This window comes from Lithobates pipiens, unplaced genomic scaffold (assembly GCF_037356315.1).
Source record: "Lithobates pipiens isolate NorthernLeopardFrog02 unplaced genomic scaffold, aLitPip1_a1.2 Scaffold_18, whole genome shotgun sequence".
Lineage (NCBI taxonomy): Eukaryota > Metazoa > Chordata > Amphibia > Anura > Ranidae > Lithobates > Lithobates pipiens.
The window spans coordinates 555411168-555430471 of record NW_027507758.1 but is presented as its reverse complement, the minus strand read 5'-3'; the positions used below and the strand labels follow the sequence as shown (position 1 = coordinate 555430471).

The 19304-nt window shown below is 45.1% G+C and overlaps 1 protein-coding gene across 1 annotated transcript in view; it reads right to left on the bottom strand.

Annotated features, from left to right (window-relative positions):
- Positions 1-19304, bottom strand: part of LOC143988965 (adhesion G-protein coupled receptor F3-like) — a 60538-nt gene that overhangs the window by 22628 nt on the left and 18606 nt on the right. Inside the window, exons 9-12 of the mRNA XM_077488925.1 lie at positions 16639-16866; positions 7230-7451; positions 5802-5933; positions 66-265 (exon numbers count right to left, since the gene is read on the bottom strand). Of these exons, the coding sequence (XP_077345051.1) occupies positions 66-265; positions 5802-5933; positions 7230-7451; positions 16639-16866 (782 nt within the window). The remainder of the gene's footprint in view (positions 1-65; positions 266-5801; positions 5934-7229; positions 7452-16638; positions 16867-19304) is intronic.

Here is a 19304-nt window from a genome sequence, read left to right as displayed (position 1 = left end):
TGTCATATATTTCTTAATCCCATTTCATGTACGGAGCTGTAGGCCAGCCCGCTAGGTCGTGTTACCTGAACACTGCTTAGCGCAGTCTGTAGTTGTTGGCTAATACAGTTATCCTGCACACTGAGCCACAATCCAACTGTCGAGCAGTCTCTGGTCATATATCCTGATTTTCCCAGAGGACAGAGAGCAGAGGCGGACATTCCTGCTTTTGTCACGTTCCAAGTAATACCATTGCTTATATTGACACTGCAATATATATCTTTTGCTGGGGGTAGAAAAAAAAACATATGCATCACAGCTTAACTGCTATACCATTAAAGCGTTACTCTGTATTATCACGTATCAGCATGTTGTCATATGCCCTGTACACATGATCGTTTTTCCCGTCGGAATAAACGTTGAAGGTTTTTCCGATGGAATTCCGCTCAAGCTTTCTTGCGTACACACGATCACACCAAATTCTGACCGTCAAGAATGTAGTGATGTACAACACGTACGACGGGACTAGAAAAAGGAAGTTCAATAGCCAGTAGCCAATAGCTTCCATCTCGTACTTGCTTCAGAGCGTGCGTTGTTTTTGGTACGTCGGAACAGCATACAGACGAGCGGTTTTCCCGATAGGAATTGGTTCCGTTGGAAAAATATAGAACATGTTCTCTTTCTAGGTCCATCAGAATTTTCGACGTAAATAGTCCGATGCGGCCCACACATGGTCGGAATATACGATGAAAAGCTCCCGTAGGAAAAATATAGAACATGTTCTCTTTCTAGGTCCGTCAGAATTTTCGACGTAAATAGTCCGATGCGGCCCACACATGGTCGGAATATACGATGAAAAGCTCCCGTAGGACTTTTTCTGTCGGAAATTCTGCTCGTGTGTACGGGGCATACGTGTTTTTTACACCTATTTTGCAGTTCCCACCAGGTAGAATATCTGCATGCAGTTAATTCTTTTCCCTATATTTGAGTGAGTTTCCACCCAAAACCCAAATAGAATTTGTTGTGTGCTTTGTGTGTGCTTTAACAGGGACACTAGTGACATTAGATCTCAGAGGCAGAGACTGTGAGTGGTTCAATGTAGTCTGTAAAGTGCGGACTAATGTGTTGATGATACATGGGTATAGAAATAGTTTTGTTATATTGATGAAAAATTTTCAATAAAAATATTAAACAAGAAAATAAATTTTGTTTTTTTATTTTGGATAGCGCAAGGTAGCCTTAGAACCTTTGTCAACCCTTCATTTCAAATTCTCCGTGCATATGGTCGGACATTGATCAAAATCCATTCTGACAACAAAATCCATGGACGGATGCTGGCTCAAACTTGTCTTGCATACGCATGGTCACACAAAGTTGGTCAGAAATTGCAAACGTCAAGAACGTGGTTACGTACAACACGTACGACGAGCCAGGAAAAATAAAGTTTAATAGCCAGTGCGGCTCTTCTGCTTGATTCCGAGCATACGTGGAACTTTGTGTGTCGGAATTGTGTACACATGATCGGAATTTCCGGCAACGGATTTTGTCGAGATCTCAAATTTTGTGTGTCGGAAATTCCGATGGAAAATGTCCGATGGAGCCCATACAAGGTTGGAATTTCCAACAAAAAGCTTCCATCCAACATTTTCCATGGGAAAATCCGACCGTGTGTACGGGGCATAACTGTGTCCATTTAACCACTTGCCTACCAGGCAAGAAACATCCCCTTCCTGCCCAAGCCATTTTTCAGCTTTCAGCGTTGTCGCACTTCGAATGACAATTGCGCGCTCGTGCTACACTGTACCCAAACACATTTTTTATAATTTTCTTCACACAAATAGAGCTTTCTTTTGGTGGGATTTAATCACTTCTGGGTTTTTTATTTTTTACAAAGACCAAAAATTTTGGGGAAAAAAAGTTTTTTTCCTTTTTTTTGTCAGTAAATTTTGTAACTAAGTAATTTTTCGCCTTCACTGATGTGCGCTGATGAGGCGGCACCGATAGGCACTGATAGGCTGAACTGGTGGGCATTGATGAGGTAGCACTTATGGGCACTAATAAGGCCGCACTTATGGGCGCTGATGAGGTGGCACTGATGAGGAGGCACTAATATGCCGCACTTATGGCCACTGATAGGTGGCACTGATATGTGGCACTGATGAGCACTCATAGGCAGCACTGATGGGCACTGTTAGGTGGCACTGATGGGCACTAATAGGTGGCACTGGTGGGCACTGATAGGCGGCAGTGGCATGCACTTATAGGCGGCACTGGTGGGCACGTATAGGCGGCATGGATAGGCTGCACAGATGGGCACTGATGGGCACTGATGGGTGGCACTAATGGGCGACACTGATGGGCATTGATGGACAGCAGTGATGGGCATTGATGGGCAGCACTGATAGGCCGCACTGATTGCCAGCACTGACTGGCATGGCTAATGGCCACTGATTTGTGGCACTTGTGGGCAGTGTGGGCACTGATCACTGGCATTATTGGGCACTGTATGCTGGCCTTATTGGGCACTGTATGCTGGCATTGGTGGGCACTGTGTTTTAACACTTTTTTTCTATATTGTAATCAGGGCACCCTGATTACTTCCCTAGCTGTCCCCCTGTGAGGAGATGCCACTGATTGGCTCTCCTCACCTAACACTCTGTCAGTGTGAGGCGAGGAGAGCTGATTATCGTCATCTCCGTGTTTACATGTGCAGACGCGGTTCTTTACACAGATCAGGGTCGCGCCATGTCCTAGAAACAAGGCGCGGCCATGATCGTCGCGCTGTGCGCCCCTGCGGGCACGTGTGAGCGGCCGTTCTGGGTCGCCATCATATGACGGTGGCCCAGAACAAGAGCTGAACCGCCCCGCCGTCATTTGACCATAGGCAGCCGGCAAGCAGCTAAAGGATTTCTTTTTACTCCCTGTCTATTTGATGTATGTCAGATTGAACAGGAAGTAATGGCATTTCTCCCCACTTCCTCTCTATTTCACAAGCTTCAATCAGAACAGGAAGTAAGAAAAAAAAACCCAATGGGAAAACAAGGAGCAAAAAAATAGATTATAAATAACAGTGAGGAAGATTTAAAATCTCTACAGTAAAGCATTCCTGTCCTTGTCCCCATTAGGCTAATTTCCTCTCAATTTTTTATAAGGGTGATGGTCTGCAGAACAGAAAGAGAACAAAAAAGTCCTCTTTGGAAATACATTATCTATGAAAATCTGACAAATATTTGGAAAGATGGCTATACCAAATACTTACATATTTTGAAACCTTGGGTACAATATATTCACCCAATTATATATCAACAGCTTAACCACATACCGCCCAGCCTATAGTAAAATGACGGCCAGGCTGTGGCTCTCCCATTCTGACTGGACATCACATGACGTCCTTCAGAACAAGCCGCTCATGCGCGCCAATCGACAGTGTGGTGTGTCACTTGGACACACTGCATCTCTGATCACGGTAAAGAGCTTATGTCCAATCACAACTGATTACAGCGTAACTAGGAAGTACCAGTTATTGGTATTCCTCTATTACCACTGACAGTGCGTGAGTAGAGGATAGCCAATAAGTAGCTCTCCTAGCGGGAGGGTCTGCACTGATAATCAGTGCAGTGATTATGAGTGCAGCCCCATCAGTGATGCCTTTCAGTGCACATGAGTGATACCTGCCAGTGCTTCCTCATCAGTTAAGCCAATCATTGCCCATCAGTGCCGCCTATCACTGCCAATCAGTATCACCTATCAGTGATCATCAATGCTGCATAGCAGTGCCGCTTATCAGTGCCACCTCATCAGTGCACATCAGTGAAGGAGAAAACATACTTATTTACACAATTTTGTAACAGAAACAAAGGAAAAATGTCAGTCTTTTGTAGTGGCCAAAACCCTTGCAGGGCGGCCTTGACTTATTGGGCTTACCAGTTACCTTCTCTCGGCCTGCTCTTCCACGTCTAGGGGTTCCCAGGGTTGATACCCAACCATTTGAACACTGACACAGTACCTGAAACATTTCCCGTCTCCTCAATGGTACTGGAAAAACGTGAATTCGTCAATGTCCTTCCTAACTCAGTAACTGGGCACTTCCCAGGATGCCACTTGCCGGCCCTCCTCCGAAGAGTCCTCCCCCGGTCACTTCTATGAGCTGTGGTGCCTCTCCAAGCCCAGAGCACACCCGGACCCCTTGAATCCTCCCTCAGTTACTGCGCCACGGACCAGCAAGTTCCCGAGGCTCGGGAACAGATGGATCCCTACTCCAGACCAGGCAGGTCTATCAGGGGCCTCTAACAGGAACATGTTGCGGGATGTCGAACACCGCGTTACCGGGACACCTCACGGGGCTACTCCGGTCCTGGAACCAGAACAGACCACACGGGCCTCACGAACTCCTCTCTCAAACACGTGACCCACACATCTTAAGTACCCCTCCACAGACTCCCCAGCGGGACCCTACACTCCCACTGATTGGTTCCGAGAAGGTTTCATAGTTTCATAGTTTCATAGTTAGTAAGGTTAAATAAAGACACCAGTCCATCCAGTTCAACCTGAGTGAGGGTCTACCCCTATCCCTGTACATTGCACACTCACATTGGTCCCTACCCTCAAGGAGCCCACAATCTAAGGTCCCCATTCATATACTAAGGCCAATTTTTGGTCAGAAGCCAATTAACCTACCTGCATGTCTTTGGAGTGTGGGAGGAAACCGGAGTACCCGGAGGAAACCCACGCAGGCACAGGGAGAACATGCAAACTCCAGGCAGGTAGTGTCGTGGTTGGGATTTGAACCAGCGACCCTTTTACTGCTAGGTGAGAGTGCTAACCACTACACCCAAAACTTCCAACCAGGCCTGGTTCTGGCCTGTCATGTGCACCTCGCTGCTCACATGACCAGGCAGAACTTCCAACACAGCCTGGCCAGACTGATGTCAAGGCCAAACTACGTGAATAACCCTCAGAACCCCTACTGTTCTGAGGCAAAAACGAAATTTACATGCGTATGACATTTTGTCCAAAATGTCATCCACTACACTTTTTTAACTTGTTTAGCATAAAATAAAAAAACCACTGGTCACTTTTTATACTATCCCATCTATGGGCTAGGCAGGCCATAGGAAAGTACTATTTCCCGCTATGTTAATAAAAAAGTTCTAATCTAAGTTATTCCACTTTACTATATTTTATTTTACTGTTTCATGCATTAAAGTATATATGTCTTGATCTTTTATATAATTGCTTGTTGGGCATCCCAGCGTGATGCACTGATCACTAGCTTCACAACCGTTATTGTTTTTATGGCCACCTATACTGTTGAACGCTGGGCCTGTTGTTCTCTGACTCTGCTTTTGAGGCCCTCTCTGTATTTGACTGTGCTATTGTAAACCTTGCTTTCTTTGGCTGTTGTATGTAACTTTCTTTGGAAAATAAAGGAATTACAAAAAATAAAAGTATTCAAAGTGCGACAGCACTGAAAGCTGAAAATTGGCCTAGGCAGGAAGGGGGTGAAAGTGCCGATATTGAAGTGGTTAAGGACTTATAAACATCTCAAGCTGAAGCCCAATTATAACCCTGAAAACATTCTTTCTTCTATGCAGCATCTGGATTTCCTGTTTTGCTATTACATAACCTGCTTTATGTTTACTTTGAAAACTCCATTAAAACAGAATATTTTTTTTGTATTTTGTGTATTTGCTTGTCGATACCGGATTTATTTGATCCCCCGTGCCCTGTCTTGGTAATATTTGGGCAGTTCAGGCTTTTTTTTAAAACTGATCTATCAATATGGTGCATTGTGTTGCTACATGTACATTTAGTGTACATACCTTGTATCACAGTTACAGGAATCACATTAAATTTTTGCTGGCCAGCTTTGTTCATGAATGTACAGGTGTAGTTAGTGTCATTAGTAGGACGAGGAGGAACCAATGTGTAACAGTTCAAGTCTGTCCTTCCAGCTGTCAAAACATAAAAAGTTTCAAATGACCTCAGAAAATGTATAATAGGTCAAATCATGGTTCGAATATTTGAAATCAATATGCTCAACAAATCAATTATCAAGCAAATAATCAATGTTTCTATTAGTTGCATATAGGAAATTTATCAAGCCTCTCTGTACTCCAAAAGGACCCACAATCTCGGCAACATAGGAACCAAACTGTATAGCATGTAGTTTATTGTATTTTTCATTCAATACATTTTCATGTACTGAAAAAAAATGTCTCCACCATAACACCAATAAATGTGTATTAATATGGAATTGAAGGCATTCTTTTGACTCACATTAACTAGAATAAACTTCACATCAACCTGCATTACAAGGCCTCAGGGGCACATAAAGAATAATGCCCCTTACACCTAAAATGACTGTATCACGTGACCCCATTTAAATTCTCAACAATCACATCTCACAATACTTCCTTTTTGAGGAATACTTCCTTACACGGTAAAGGCATAAATAAAATGAAAGTCTTTATGTGCCCACCACTCCTACTTAGCACAGCCACTTAACCAGATTGGCTGGTTACAGAAAAACCTGCCTATGGGCAATCCTCCCAGCTTCAATAATGGAGAAAAATTATATAATAAGTTATAATTTACAAATAATAATAAAAAAAAACAAGTCATAGAAAGCATAGAAATCTTTTTCTAAAAATTTACACATAGCCGAAACAGTAACTAATGATCAGCAATACAGCAATGCTGGGGGGATACAATTCTTTCACTTAGGGTCCTTCTGGCCAAAAGGCAGCAGATGAGCTTTATCAAATAAAGAACTACTCAACTAGTAAAATAGGATGACCAGAACAGCTTGTTGCTTTGACTTTAATATTACTGGTCATTAAAGACTAGTGTACATCAGATGCCTACTGGCTCTAGTCAATACAGTATTGCTCCTGGTGTTTATTATGACTGATTAAAGTTGATCCCTTCCACCCATGACATGTCATTGCCAATCAGATACAATGTTGGCACATTGTTACATTCTCCTGGACTTTCTAAGTGTCTCTAGATGTGTTGACCCAAGCAGAAGTCAAGTAGGCTTTCTTAATCAGGTATTTCACTTCTTCTAGGCTTGAGGCTAGAGTGTACTTTCCAGAAATGTATGCAGAGCTGATTAATCATGAGTGCAGAGTAATAATATTGTCATTCTCCACCCATAATGCTATGAACTATGCACTGGGAGTCTTTGCACACATTCCTATATGGGGTGAAGTTTTGGGTAAAAGTGAATATTATGATAGATCACTAACCAGGTATTGCAGCCACTATTACATTGCCATACGTCCAGGTGACATTATAATTCTCTTCATCATAGGGCACACAACACTCTAATTGTAGCTGGGAGGTATCCTTGGAGGTTAGGCTCTTTTGTAGTGGGTTGATGGTGATCTCCAATGGGAGGAGGGTGATATTGACTACTGCCTTTGCTTTGAGTTCCAGGCCATCAATGGAGAATAGACATGAATATTTCCCTGGAACAAACAAAACCATTAGCTTCTGCTGATGATTCATTATCTAAAAGGAAGAATTAAGTTGGCACCTTGGTGTTTACATATTAAAAAATGTTTCAGCTTCTGTTCCATATCTTGTGGTGAAAATTAAACTATCATGAGAAATAGGCTTTTCCTAAAAGGATTATGTTTTGTAACCCAATATGAAAGATGAATTTGATTTTTTGTCTAACTGAGCAAGCATTGACATCTATCTGTTCCTGCACAACACATACAGCTGGGGGAGACCCAATGTATCACTGTTCTGCTTTTTACTATGTGCAAGTAGCAGCATGCATGCACAACATGTACAACACTACTGTAACCATAATATTCAATCAGTGGTAAATATGTTAAGCAGAAAAGGTGAGCAAAAACAAGTTTTTATAAATTAGGTCTGTATACTATATAAGACTAAATTTAAACACATCAAGTACTTTCTGAAACAACAAGCTTCCTTATCCTGGCACCTTGAGATATTCTGGTGAAGTGACTATTACTTGTAAGTCTGAGCAAGTACTGTTAATATAGCATCGTAAGCTGTCAAGTTGACAGTAAATACGTTTTTGAGTTTCTGAATTTTGACAGTGGATAATGTATTTGGGGTATTCTGACTAGTATTTAATTTGCTGGCAATTCACACTGCAGGTACAAATTTATCAAACATTTTACTTTAATGGCATGTAAGCAGTGGTTAGGACTCCTCCCTTGGATGGATACTGTGGCCAGGGCTGGATTAATCCTTTATATTCTAGAGCCAAAGAGCTTGGAGCAGAGGTTGATAGGAAGAAGCTACCTTTGGTATGCTACTATGTAAGCTTGTATCATCGGAAAGTGAACCCTTTGGGGTAGGCTCCCTTTAAACGTTTTTTGAGTACTCACCTAAGATGACTTACAGTGAGGAACTGGATGTGCTAGTCAGCAACCCTATGTTGAAGTTAAGCTTGAACTATACAGTACTACTGATGCTGGGGGTAAAGAGGCAGAGGCAAAGTTGTGTTTCACCAAAGAATTGTACATTCCGTTTCTGCTGCAGTGAAAAGTTAAAAAGGCTCAACGTGAGGACATTCCTTTTGTACTGAAGGTGGACCTTGGCAAGGGGAATGTGAATGTGAGTAACCAAGACTGCAGACTTCCCCCATGTTGCTGGTGTGATTTTCCCTCGATCCTGTTGCAGGAGGATGGTTAGAGGAGCCCTTGGCCAGCATAACCATTCCTGGCAGAAAATCAGTTACCTACCTACAGACACATACCTCACAAGACCGAAGTCAGGCATAACTTCTAGTGACTACTACTTTAGTGTTTTTTCTAAATTATGAAACAAAATCGCAAGGCCTGTTTTTCAATATTATCTCAAGCGTTCAGCATTCCATCTAGCCCCAACTTTTGGTCTGCTCAAAAACAAAACAAAAAAAAACCTAACATATTCATAGGTTGTATAGTGTAATTGAGTTTTCTCCATATTTAGACTTCACTGTGAAGGGGTAAAAAATATTGTCCAGGGGTACATGGTACTGCCACAAGGTGGTTGGAGGTCTACACCGCCTCCCCCCTCAGTAATTCTGGTAGACTGTACTAGAACTGGAAAGCCCTGTGCTTATGCACTAGGCAGACATTTAGCAGTATAAGGGCAATTACAGTGCAATAGGAGAGAGAATATATGTGGCGGTAGTCAGAAGCCTAGAAAAGTATTAAGCTGCTGGCAAAACTGCAGATACTTTATGCATGTTGTCTAACATAAGACAGGCTTTTGAGGGCGTGGCTTGGCGCGCGGAAGGAATGGCTGCTCAGTGAGGAGCTCCTGGAGACTCACAGCCCGTTAGCGTGTTTCCTGGCCGAACCGGACGCTGAAAATGAGCAAGCAAGCTCGGCACAACCCGGGGACTAGATCGCGGAGACAATCCGCCTCGTCCCAAAGCCGCAATATACAGGATTTATTCCTCATGCAGGCCCGCGCTGACCGCTCCACTCCGCGCAAGATGGCGCTGCCACGAGGCGACGAGGAGGAGATGAGCGATGGATCACAAGGTACCGTAGACGACCTGGTTAGTGGGAACAGCAACCCTGCCCACCCTCTCACGCAGGGAGACATGACTGCTATAGCATCGGACATTAAGAATACCCTGTTCTCTGCCATTACTGACCTTAAGGCTGACCTCCTTTCATTGAATGAAAAAATGGCCACCATGGAGAGAGCGGAGGATAGGAGAGATAAGGCGGTACACAGACTGGAAGCTACAACGGCCTCACATACTGCGCACCTTATCTCCATTAACAGGCACCTAGAGGACCTTGATAACAGGGGTCGGCGATGTAACATTCGAGTGAGGGGGGTTCCGGAGGCGGTGGCCCCTGACCAGATATCCTCGGCCCTACGCTCCATTTTCAACAACCTGCTGGAGAACCCGGCTGATACCCCTATTGAATTCGTTCGTGCGCACAGGGCCCTTCGCGCAAGACCATCGGACACGGCCCCACCAAGAGACATCATCTGTTGCCTCCAGAACTTTCCTTTGAAGGAGGAGATTCTCAGCCAAGCAAGGAAAAATGACCGTATACAATTCAACGATTGTGATTTGGCACTTTTCCAGGACTTGTCACCCATCACCTTGCAAAATAGGAGGGCCTTACGTCCCCTCTTGGAAGTACTGCGAGAGAGAGGCATTGTGTACAAGTGGCGTTTTCCGTTCGCCCTACAGGTCACCTTTAATGGAAGACAACTATTACTCAGGCTCCCGGAAGAGCTCCCAGATTTCTGCGCAGCACTGAATATCCCCTGTGTTCATCTCCCGGAGTGGTATGCTGAGTTCTGGAATCCTCCTCAAGACGCTAGCCCGGACAGCTCTCCCCACTCATCCCCGGCCAAACCCCCCATGAAAAAGAGCAGAGGTGGCAGGATGGGTGCTGGAGCGGGGGGACGTCTTCAGTTCCCTGCGCGGCAGTCAAGGAGCCGGGACCCTGCTTGAAGGACTGGGGGAATGCTATTCATCTTGCCTGACTTTTCTTTTTCTTTGACTGTTTGAATGGGCAATTGCTCAAAGGTTTTTCAGGGACATGATGTGTTTGTTTTTTCCTTTTTTCTTTTTGAGCTAGTAGTACTAAACTGCATGTCCCGCCACTTAGTGGCTGTTATTTTCCGGCCAGGAAATGTTCTTTTGCCTTGTTTTGCTTCCATTTAGGGCTTGTGAGTCCCCCTTATGGTGACTCTGTGTTTTTGTATTTTTGTTTCCCATTTTTCCTCTTTTTTGATATCACTGCGAGCACTTACTCCTTCTGTGGTGTTCCTCCCACGTACCCCACAAATAGGGCATAGCGGTATAGTTGGGGTTTTTGTTGCATGTACCGCTCCCTGCTCCCTTTTTTTTTTGTCTCGGCTTGCAGCTCAGAGCTCTGCAGGCAAGATCTCACTCTGATTGATACGCCCTGTGTACAGGACGTTCCCCTACCTTACCCTACCCTCCCTTTTGTCCTTGTTCCGTTCTCTTCTTCTTACTTCTACCCATCTTCTTCTCCTCTTTCTCTTTATTGTCATCTTTTACTGTCTCTCCTTTTTGTTTTTCTCCACAGAGTGGGCCGCCCTCGGACGGCTTTGAATTCTTGGTTATGGCGTACTCGTCGCTGGGCCCCAGCCCGACTTTGATATCACATAATGTTCGTGGTCTGAACACACCTGAAAAGCGCATCTCAATCCTCCAGGAGTTGAATAAGGTAAAACCCATGTTTGTATATTTGCAAGAGACACACTTCAGATCCGATCAAATTCCTAGGTTATTTAACAAAAATTTCCCACGGGTGTTTCATGCTACTAATTCGCAAGCGAAAACGAAAGGAGTCTCGATTCTCCTTCACAAATCGGCCGGTTTTGAGGTCACTCAGCAGTTGTCGGATCCCGGTGGCAGATATCTGTTTCTAAAGGGCATGTGGGGTTCTACGCCCTTAACACTAGCTAACGTTTATTTCCCCAATAGTGCACATGCATCCTTTTGCAGGCGAGTGGTAGGTGAATTAAAGAGCTTCGCTACGGGGTGCATTTTATTGGGGGGTGACTTCAATGTACCACTTAACCCGATTCAGGACACTTCCACGGGAAAGTCAAGCTTAACCTACCGTACTTTGAAACAGGTGAAACGGGTATTACATTCTTTGACTTTAATTGACACTTGGCGCACACTCAACCCTACTGGTAGAGACTTTACTTGCTATTCGGCACCTCACGATAAGTATGCTCGTATTGACTACATCTTTATCTCGCAGCGAGACCTGTTGACTGCCCAGAGTTCTAACATCGGGCTCCAGACCATCTCGGACCATGCCCCGGTTTCGGTCTCCCTGACGCATTCTGACTTGAGGCCTAGACCTTGCACCTGGAGACTGAACCCCTCATTGCTGACTGACATTGAGCTACTCCCGACTCTGACGGAAGCCCTTCGTAACTATTTCCGAGAAAATGCCTCAGATGAGCTTTCACCCCTGACTATATGGGAAGCACATAAATGTGTTATGAGGGGGGAGTTTATCAAAGCGGGGGCAGCCCGCAAACGGAAAGTGGAAGCTCAGGTGGCTACCCTATCCGCAAGAATTGCTCGGCTTGAGTCCCAACATAAGCAGTCCCGGGCTACCTCAGTGGCACAGGAACTGCTTGAGGCGAGGTCGGAGTTGAAAGATATTCTGGAGACTAAGAGTAAGCGTACCCTTTTTCTAAAACAAAAAATATACTACGAGCATGGCGACAAGGGCGGGAGGCTATTGGCCAGGGCAGTTAAGGAGGCTGCCCTCGCCAATAACATTCTGGCAATTAAAAAGGCAGACGGTTCGTTGACGAATCGTGTAGATCAGATTGCTGACAGTTTCCACCGGTTTTATAGTGACCTCTATAATATCCCACCTCAGCATAAACCTGGGGAGCTGCTTGGGGAGAGGGGTCATATCATTCGGGATTATCTGACCCGGAGTGGCATGCCTACACTCTCTCCTGATGACGCTGATTCCCTGGAGGGTCCGGTTACCTCGGAGGAACTACTGGGGGCGATAAAAAGCCTTAAACCGGGTAAGAGCCCTGGCCCTGATTGGCTGACGGCGCACTACTATAAGGCTTTTTCGGAGATGTTGGAACAGCCTCTCTTGAGAACCCTCAACTCCTTAAGAGAGCCCCATCAACTTCCGGGGACCTTTTTGGGAGCCTATATTACGGTGCTTCCCAAGCCGGGGAAGGACCCCACGTTGTGCGCCAGCTATCGTCCCATCTCCCTACTTAATTTGGATTTAAAAATTCTTTCTAAAATCATCGCAAACCGACTGAGATATTTTCTGCCCCAACTGATCGGCCCGGAGCAGGCAGGGTTCATGCCGGGGAGGGAATCCAGGGATAACGTAACGAAGGCTTTGAATCTAGTCCACCTTTGTCAGAGTGCTCGGTTTGGGGGCCTTCTCCTGTCCACGGACGCGGAGAAGGCCTTCGATAGAGTGGCTTGGGACTTTTTACTTGCCACATGCACTCACGTTGGGCTACGCCCCAGCATGCTTTCCTGGATTTCTTCCCTCTACCAAAATCCAACTGCCCAATTGAAGATTAATGGGACCCTGTCTGCTCCAGTGCGGATTCGGAACGGGACGAGGCAGGGGTGCCCCCTCTCCCCGCTTTTGTTTATCCTCACCCTAGAGCCATTCATTCGCACGATTAACAACACACCCTCTATTTCAGGTTTCCCTGTAGGGCAGAGGATTTGTAAAATCGCTGCTTATGCGGATGATTTGCTGTTTTTTCTGACCCACCCACACACTTCGATCCCAAACCTGTTGCAGGCCTTCCTAGTATACGGCTACATTTCAAACCTCAAGATTAATTATAATAAGTCGGAAGCCATGAATCTGACGCTCCCCCCGGAAGTGTTGGCGCAGGCACAATCGAATACCTCATTTAAATGGGTGACGGACGCCTTGACATATTTGGGCATCAAGCTTACCCCGCAGTTGAGCAAGATTTTCTCTTTTAATTTTAAGCCCATGTTGAGGCAGATCGAACTAGACCTGACTAGGTGGTCGCGGGGCCTCTTTTCATGGTTTGGAAGGGCCGCACTCATCAAAATGATTACACTCCCACGACTTCTTTACCTATTTCACACTCTGCCCATCGACCTCCCAGTCACCTTTTTTAAACAGCTACAATCCTTACTTTGGAAATTCCTGTGGGCCCAAAAAAGACCGCGAATTAGTCTACATCTGTTGACGAAACCGAAGGCAGCGGGCGGGATGGGGTTCCCGAATTTCAAACTGTATTATTATGCCACTCACCTAGCCAGAATAGTCGACTGGAATTGCCACGCCGACAGCAAAGATTGGATTTCAATAGAAGAGGGGGTGTCTAGATCTCCTTTGCGCTTCTCCCCTTGGATCCCGAAGGCCAGTTGCCCTAGGGAACTGTCACAACACCCCCTCATAGGAGCTACATTGCGGATTTTTCACAAGCTGACCTCTTACCATGATTTTGCCTCCTCCCCGGGTCCTCCGACACCTCTCCGGGGGAATCCGGACTTTTACCCGGGCATGTCCACGACTGATTTCTCTCACACTGCTGACTCCCCGTTGCTAGCTTCACACCTGGTACGGCGGGGAAAGATTCTTCCCTTTGAAGACCTTACGGGTAGCCTCCCTCTGACAACATTGTCATTTTGGAAATATAGACAGGTGAGCCATTATCTTCTAGCGCCTGACAGGAAGGCAGCTGTGCTCAGGGACCCGACACCTTTTGAGAAGATCTGCCTCCAGGGCACCCCCTTGGAGAAGTCAACCTCCTTTATGTACGCATGTCTCCAGCAGCTGGTCCACAGGGAGCCGGATAGATTTAAGGGTGCGTGGGAGAGGGCCCTCGGGACTCATTTCACGGACACACAGTGGCGCAATGCATGCATCCTGGCACACAAAGGCACTATAAGCACCAGGCTACAAGAAAATGCTTACAAACTACTTTCACAATGGTACGCCACCCCGTCTAAAGTTAAGCGTTGGTATCCAGCATCCTCTGACCTCTGCTGGCGCGGTGGGGAGGCGGTGGGAGACATGCTGCATGTTTGGTGGAGTTGCCCCCGGATAGCTAGTTTCTGGAGCATGATCTGTAATTTAATTCGCAATATTACTAATACCACACTAACTCTTTCACCGGAGTGCTGTCTCTTGCAAATATCGGACTGGTCGCTGGGCAGATACAACAGATCTTTATCTAAGTACCTGCTGATAGCAGCTAAATCCTTGATTCCTAAATACTGGAAACTAACTACGGTACCCTCAGTCAGAGAGTGGGTACATTCAGTTAACCATATTTTCTCTCTGGAGGAGATGCTAGCTACAGCCAAAGACACGGCGGAAAAATTTCACAAGACTTGGTCCCCTTGGGTCCAGTTTAAGTATTCTGATGCCTTTCGGGATTTGAGTACAGGGTGAGTGCGCGGTGATCAAGATTGAATCGCGCCCCAAGGCATGGATTCTCACCCCCGGCTGGTGTGACTGAGAGTAGACTCGAAGGGCTGTGGGGTGGCCCAGTCCGTAAGCTCTGTTTGCTGCACTTTACCTCTTTCCGCTCTCCTAACCTTGCTGTTTCTCTTCCCTTTTTCTTCCTTTGTCTTTCACTTTGTTTCCCTTACCCCTAATTTCCCTTCCCCCATCTATCCCCTTAATTGTTTCGCAATTATTTCTTTTTGATTAAAAGACACTAAAATATCGTAATTTGATCTACGACGAAATAACAGTGAAACGAATATGCTCAGACAGCCTATACAAGATTGGCGTTACTTGGCGTTATGTTATGCTTAATTTGTCTTGTCTCTGCATACTGTTACTGGTCACCCTGTGCCCTGTATTGGCTGCTTATTGACGTGCACTCTGATGTCATATTTGTGTCTTCTGAATTTGATAAATAAAAACTTTATTGTAAAAAAAAAAAAAAAAAAAAAGACAGGCTTTTGATTCACTAATGGCAGCTCTAAGGGGAGTATGACATGTGAAGCGTGTATGGGCCGAGGGAATTGGGGTGCATTATTGGGTGGGCCAAGTGAATCTGGGTGCATGATAGGCTGTGCACATCAAAAATAAACAAAAAGTCCCAGCCTAATTAATTATCATCTAGCCTGCAACAAATCCAAATTGACCCTGTCTAATAGTTCATGTTAAAAACAAGCAGTGTAGTTTCACACATTTGCAAACATATGTGTAAGCCGCAATGGCCACGTCAAGGCACTCCAGTGTACTGTGGTCCTAACTCTATAATTCTGAGAGTCTCCCAAATTGGAGCACATATATAGCAGTGGATAGATTAAGGGCAGGTTTGCTTTAAGGGAGCCCAACCCTCCTTAAAGGTGGGGGAAGACTGGGATACTCGACGGGGACACCCAGCAAGGGTACAATGGCAACTGAAGGTATCCAGTACATCCCCTCACCAGATCACCAACTGTACAAACAATTGGCGACCACCCTCACCTATAACTAGCCTTTGCAACAAGGAGCACATGGAAGGGTAATGCGCATCAAAAACAAAAAATATCAGCTCACTTACCAGCCAGCCTGCAACAAAACCAAATTGACAAGCACATTTGATTGCAAATGTGTGCATCTAAACCCTATTTTTCATGTGAACTGTTAGACAGTGTCAATTTGGTTTTGTTGCAGGCTAGCTGGTAAGTGAGCTGATACATTTTGTTTGACAGTTTTTCTTTTTTCAGGCTATTAACCTTAGCAGCAAGTACAGAGAATACAAGTTAATCTTGCCAGAGATGCAGTGGCCTTGTAACTTCTAAGGATCTTAAAATAAACAACAAAGAGCCTTATCTTCATTGATCATAAATTATGTAAATTAATCGTCTCATCAATTCACCATGTTCTGGATATGAAAAAAATGTTTGTCCAACTTTTTTTAACAACCAAGGCTCTCCATAGATATAATGGAGAAGAAAAAAATCTAGACATGATATAGGAAGTGTATAAATTGTAGGGTTAAAAGACAAAAGCTAAGGCAGCCACTACATCTAAGGACTGGTAAGAATATACAGTATTACAATATTTGTTGTTAGGGTTAAGATACCCTTTATTTACATATTGCTGTAAACTCCACAGCCTCTTTTCCCATAACACTGCCTTAGAATCTTTGTGTGCTCGAACTTTAGGATTCGATAATACTGACCTTTCCACCACTGACTGGCATGAGCAATTGTAAGGACAGAGATAGTTGAACTGGACATTTGCTGAGTTGACACTTTCACATTTTCTCCACCAGGAAACAAAGTACTGGTGACATTATTAACAGTGAGTGTCCAGTTCACCGATGGCATTGTTTCATTTATCTGGCAGACCAGCTGGATGGGGTCACCGAATTTCACTTCCAATTGTGCGGGCTCGATAGTCACTATTCCTGAAAATTGTAAAAGCATGCCAATATGTTAGGTTTATTTTTATGTTTTCTCGCTTTACCTTCTATTTTTTCTTCTCTAATAGCCTAACAACGAAAGCTTGAAAACATTAGGATACGTCTTAAAACCTACTCTGATGGTGATGGTGGAAAAGGTGAGGGGAATGGAGGGGGAGTAATTCTGAAGAGTAATGCTGAGCTCAGAGTTGGGCTTTAATATAGTTATCAGATACATGTATCGTGGCTCCTGAAGAGCACGCAATATGTGTTTTTTTTCTAAAATTAAAGTTGCCTAAACTGCATTTTGGTTTGGGTGTAATTATCTAAATTGGGCCTCAGCATCGGTCCAGTATGATGTGCTAATTACATGGTCCTGGTCCTCCTGACCAGCCGCCAGGAAGGCCATGGCCTGGGGTGTGGATCCACCCAACTTTGATGTCTTGGAGCTGGCTAGCCCAAGGCAAGGAAACTAAAGGAGGATTCTGAGGTGGTTGGGTGCCGTCTCCAGTTTGGGAGAGACCCAGTATACTTCGAGAATTCCAGGGGAGGACTCTTTAGAAGAACACCACGTACGGATTGGTTTTCTTAACAAGAGCCTGGAAGGGCTGATGTAACTGAGAGAATCCGGTCTTGTGGATATCACCAAGCAGGCTGAAAGATCCAGGTATCCTACAAGTGTTTCAAGTTTAGTTTCCCTACATGTTCTGCAACAACGTCTGTGGCAAAGACTTTGTTCCTGAGTAAGCACCAAGTTGGCTGCTAGGCCTTGTGAGAGAAGGGATGAGCATTAAAGAGAAACTGACCTGACCTGAAATATTTCTAAAGCTAAAAAAAAAGGTTCTGAAGCGCAAGACACCACAAGGTACATGTGATCCCTGCAAGTATCTATGTTGGACTTTAAACTGATTCCTGTGTCTCCATGCAACCCAGTGAGTTCTATAACTTGTAGGTGTGGCCTTGACTTCTTCCCAAATTCAGATTACTCTCATCCTCACTATATGCAAAACTCTGACCCTTGCTGTTCAACTGTCAAATACTAGAAGATGAGTGAGCGGATGGATCAGTTTAAAGACTAACGCAGGTATTTGCAGGGAACATAATTGAGTAATAATTGAATTTACTAAACCTGGAGAGTGCAAAATCTGGTGCAGCTCTGCATAGAAACCAATCAGCTTCCAGTTTTTTTTTGTCGTCAAAGCTTAATTCAGGGGTAGGCAACCTTTTAGAGATAGAGATCTACCTGGACAACATGGCAGAGATCAAAGATCACCAGGGTGCGGTGCCATTTTTTTTTTAAGGTGTTAACTAGCAAGTCCCTAATAAAAAGTAAGGATAAGGATAGCACAGAGAAAACTTAGAAAAATATAATAAAACTAATGTCACTGTATAATGATAAACTTAGCCTGCCTTAAAATCCATCTTTAATGACTCCTATAAGTTTGATTAGTTTTAGGTCTTGCTGGTTGCTCTGAGTTCTGGCTGGTGTAAGTAGTATGCAGGGCAGTGTACAGAGGTCAGCAGGATGTATACACCAGTGGACAGGGGTGAGCAGAACAGGGGGTCAGCAGGGCACTGCACAGGTGGGTTAGCAGGACATGGTACTAAGGGCTCAGGAGGGCATGGTATGGAGTGTCAGAGTGACACAGTTCAGGGGGTTTGGAAGGCACACCACTGGGGTGTCAGGAGGGCACAGTACAGGGGGGTCAGGGGGACATGGTACAGGGGGACAGATGGGAACACCACTGGGGGGGGGGGTCAGAAGAGCATGGTACAGCGGGTCAGGGAGACATGGTACAGGGGGTTCAAGATGGCACACCACTGGGGTGGTCAGGAGGGTACACCACTGTGAGGGGGTCCAGAAAGTACACCACTGGGGGGCAGAAAGGCACAACACTGCATTGTTCTGTGTTCTCCGTTCTGTACTTATCCCAGCCGATCCTTCTCTCTTGTCCATTCTACATGATGTCACCCACAAGTGGCTGAATGAACTGAAGAGGAGGGCCAGCTGGGATAAGCACAGGCCACTCATGGAAGGAGCTCAGGCATGCTCGCACAAGAGCCTGAACACGCTAAGCTAGCCTGCATCTGTCATAGGGGCAGAGGCAGTCCCCATCCCACAGCCACACGTAAGCAAAGGGCGTGTTGCGGGGCACAGAATGCCTTTGGCTAGGATTAGCTATGGCACATCTCCGCTTTGCTGCGCAGCTCTGCCAGTTGGGGGTCGGCAAGACAGGGACAAGACTGATATATCTGTCACCTGCCTGCGGTCGACCAGTAGATCGCGATCAATTGGTTGCCAACCCCTGGCTTAATTGAATAAGTTGAAATTAGAATGGTTGTTACCTTAAAAACCTTTAAAGGTCTCAAAAATACAATTAAAACATAATTTAAAAAACAAAAGCAGTTTGAACCGAATAGGCAACAAGAAGTTTATTAGGGAG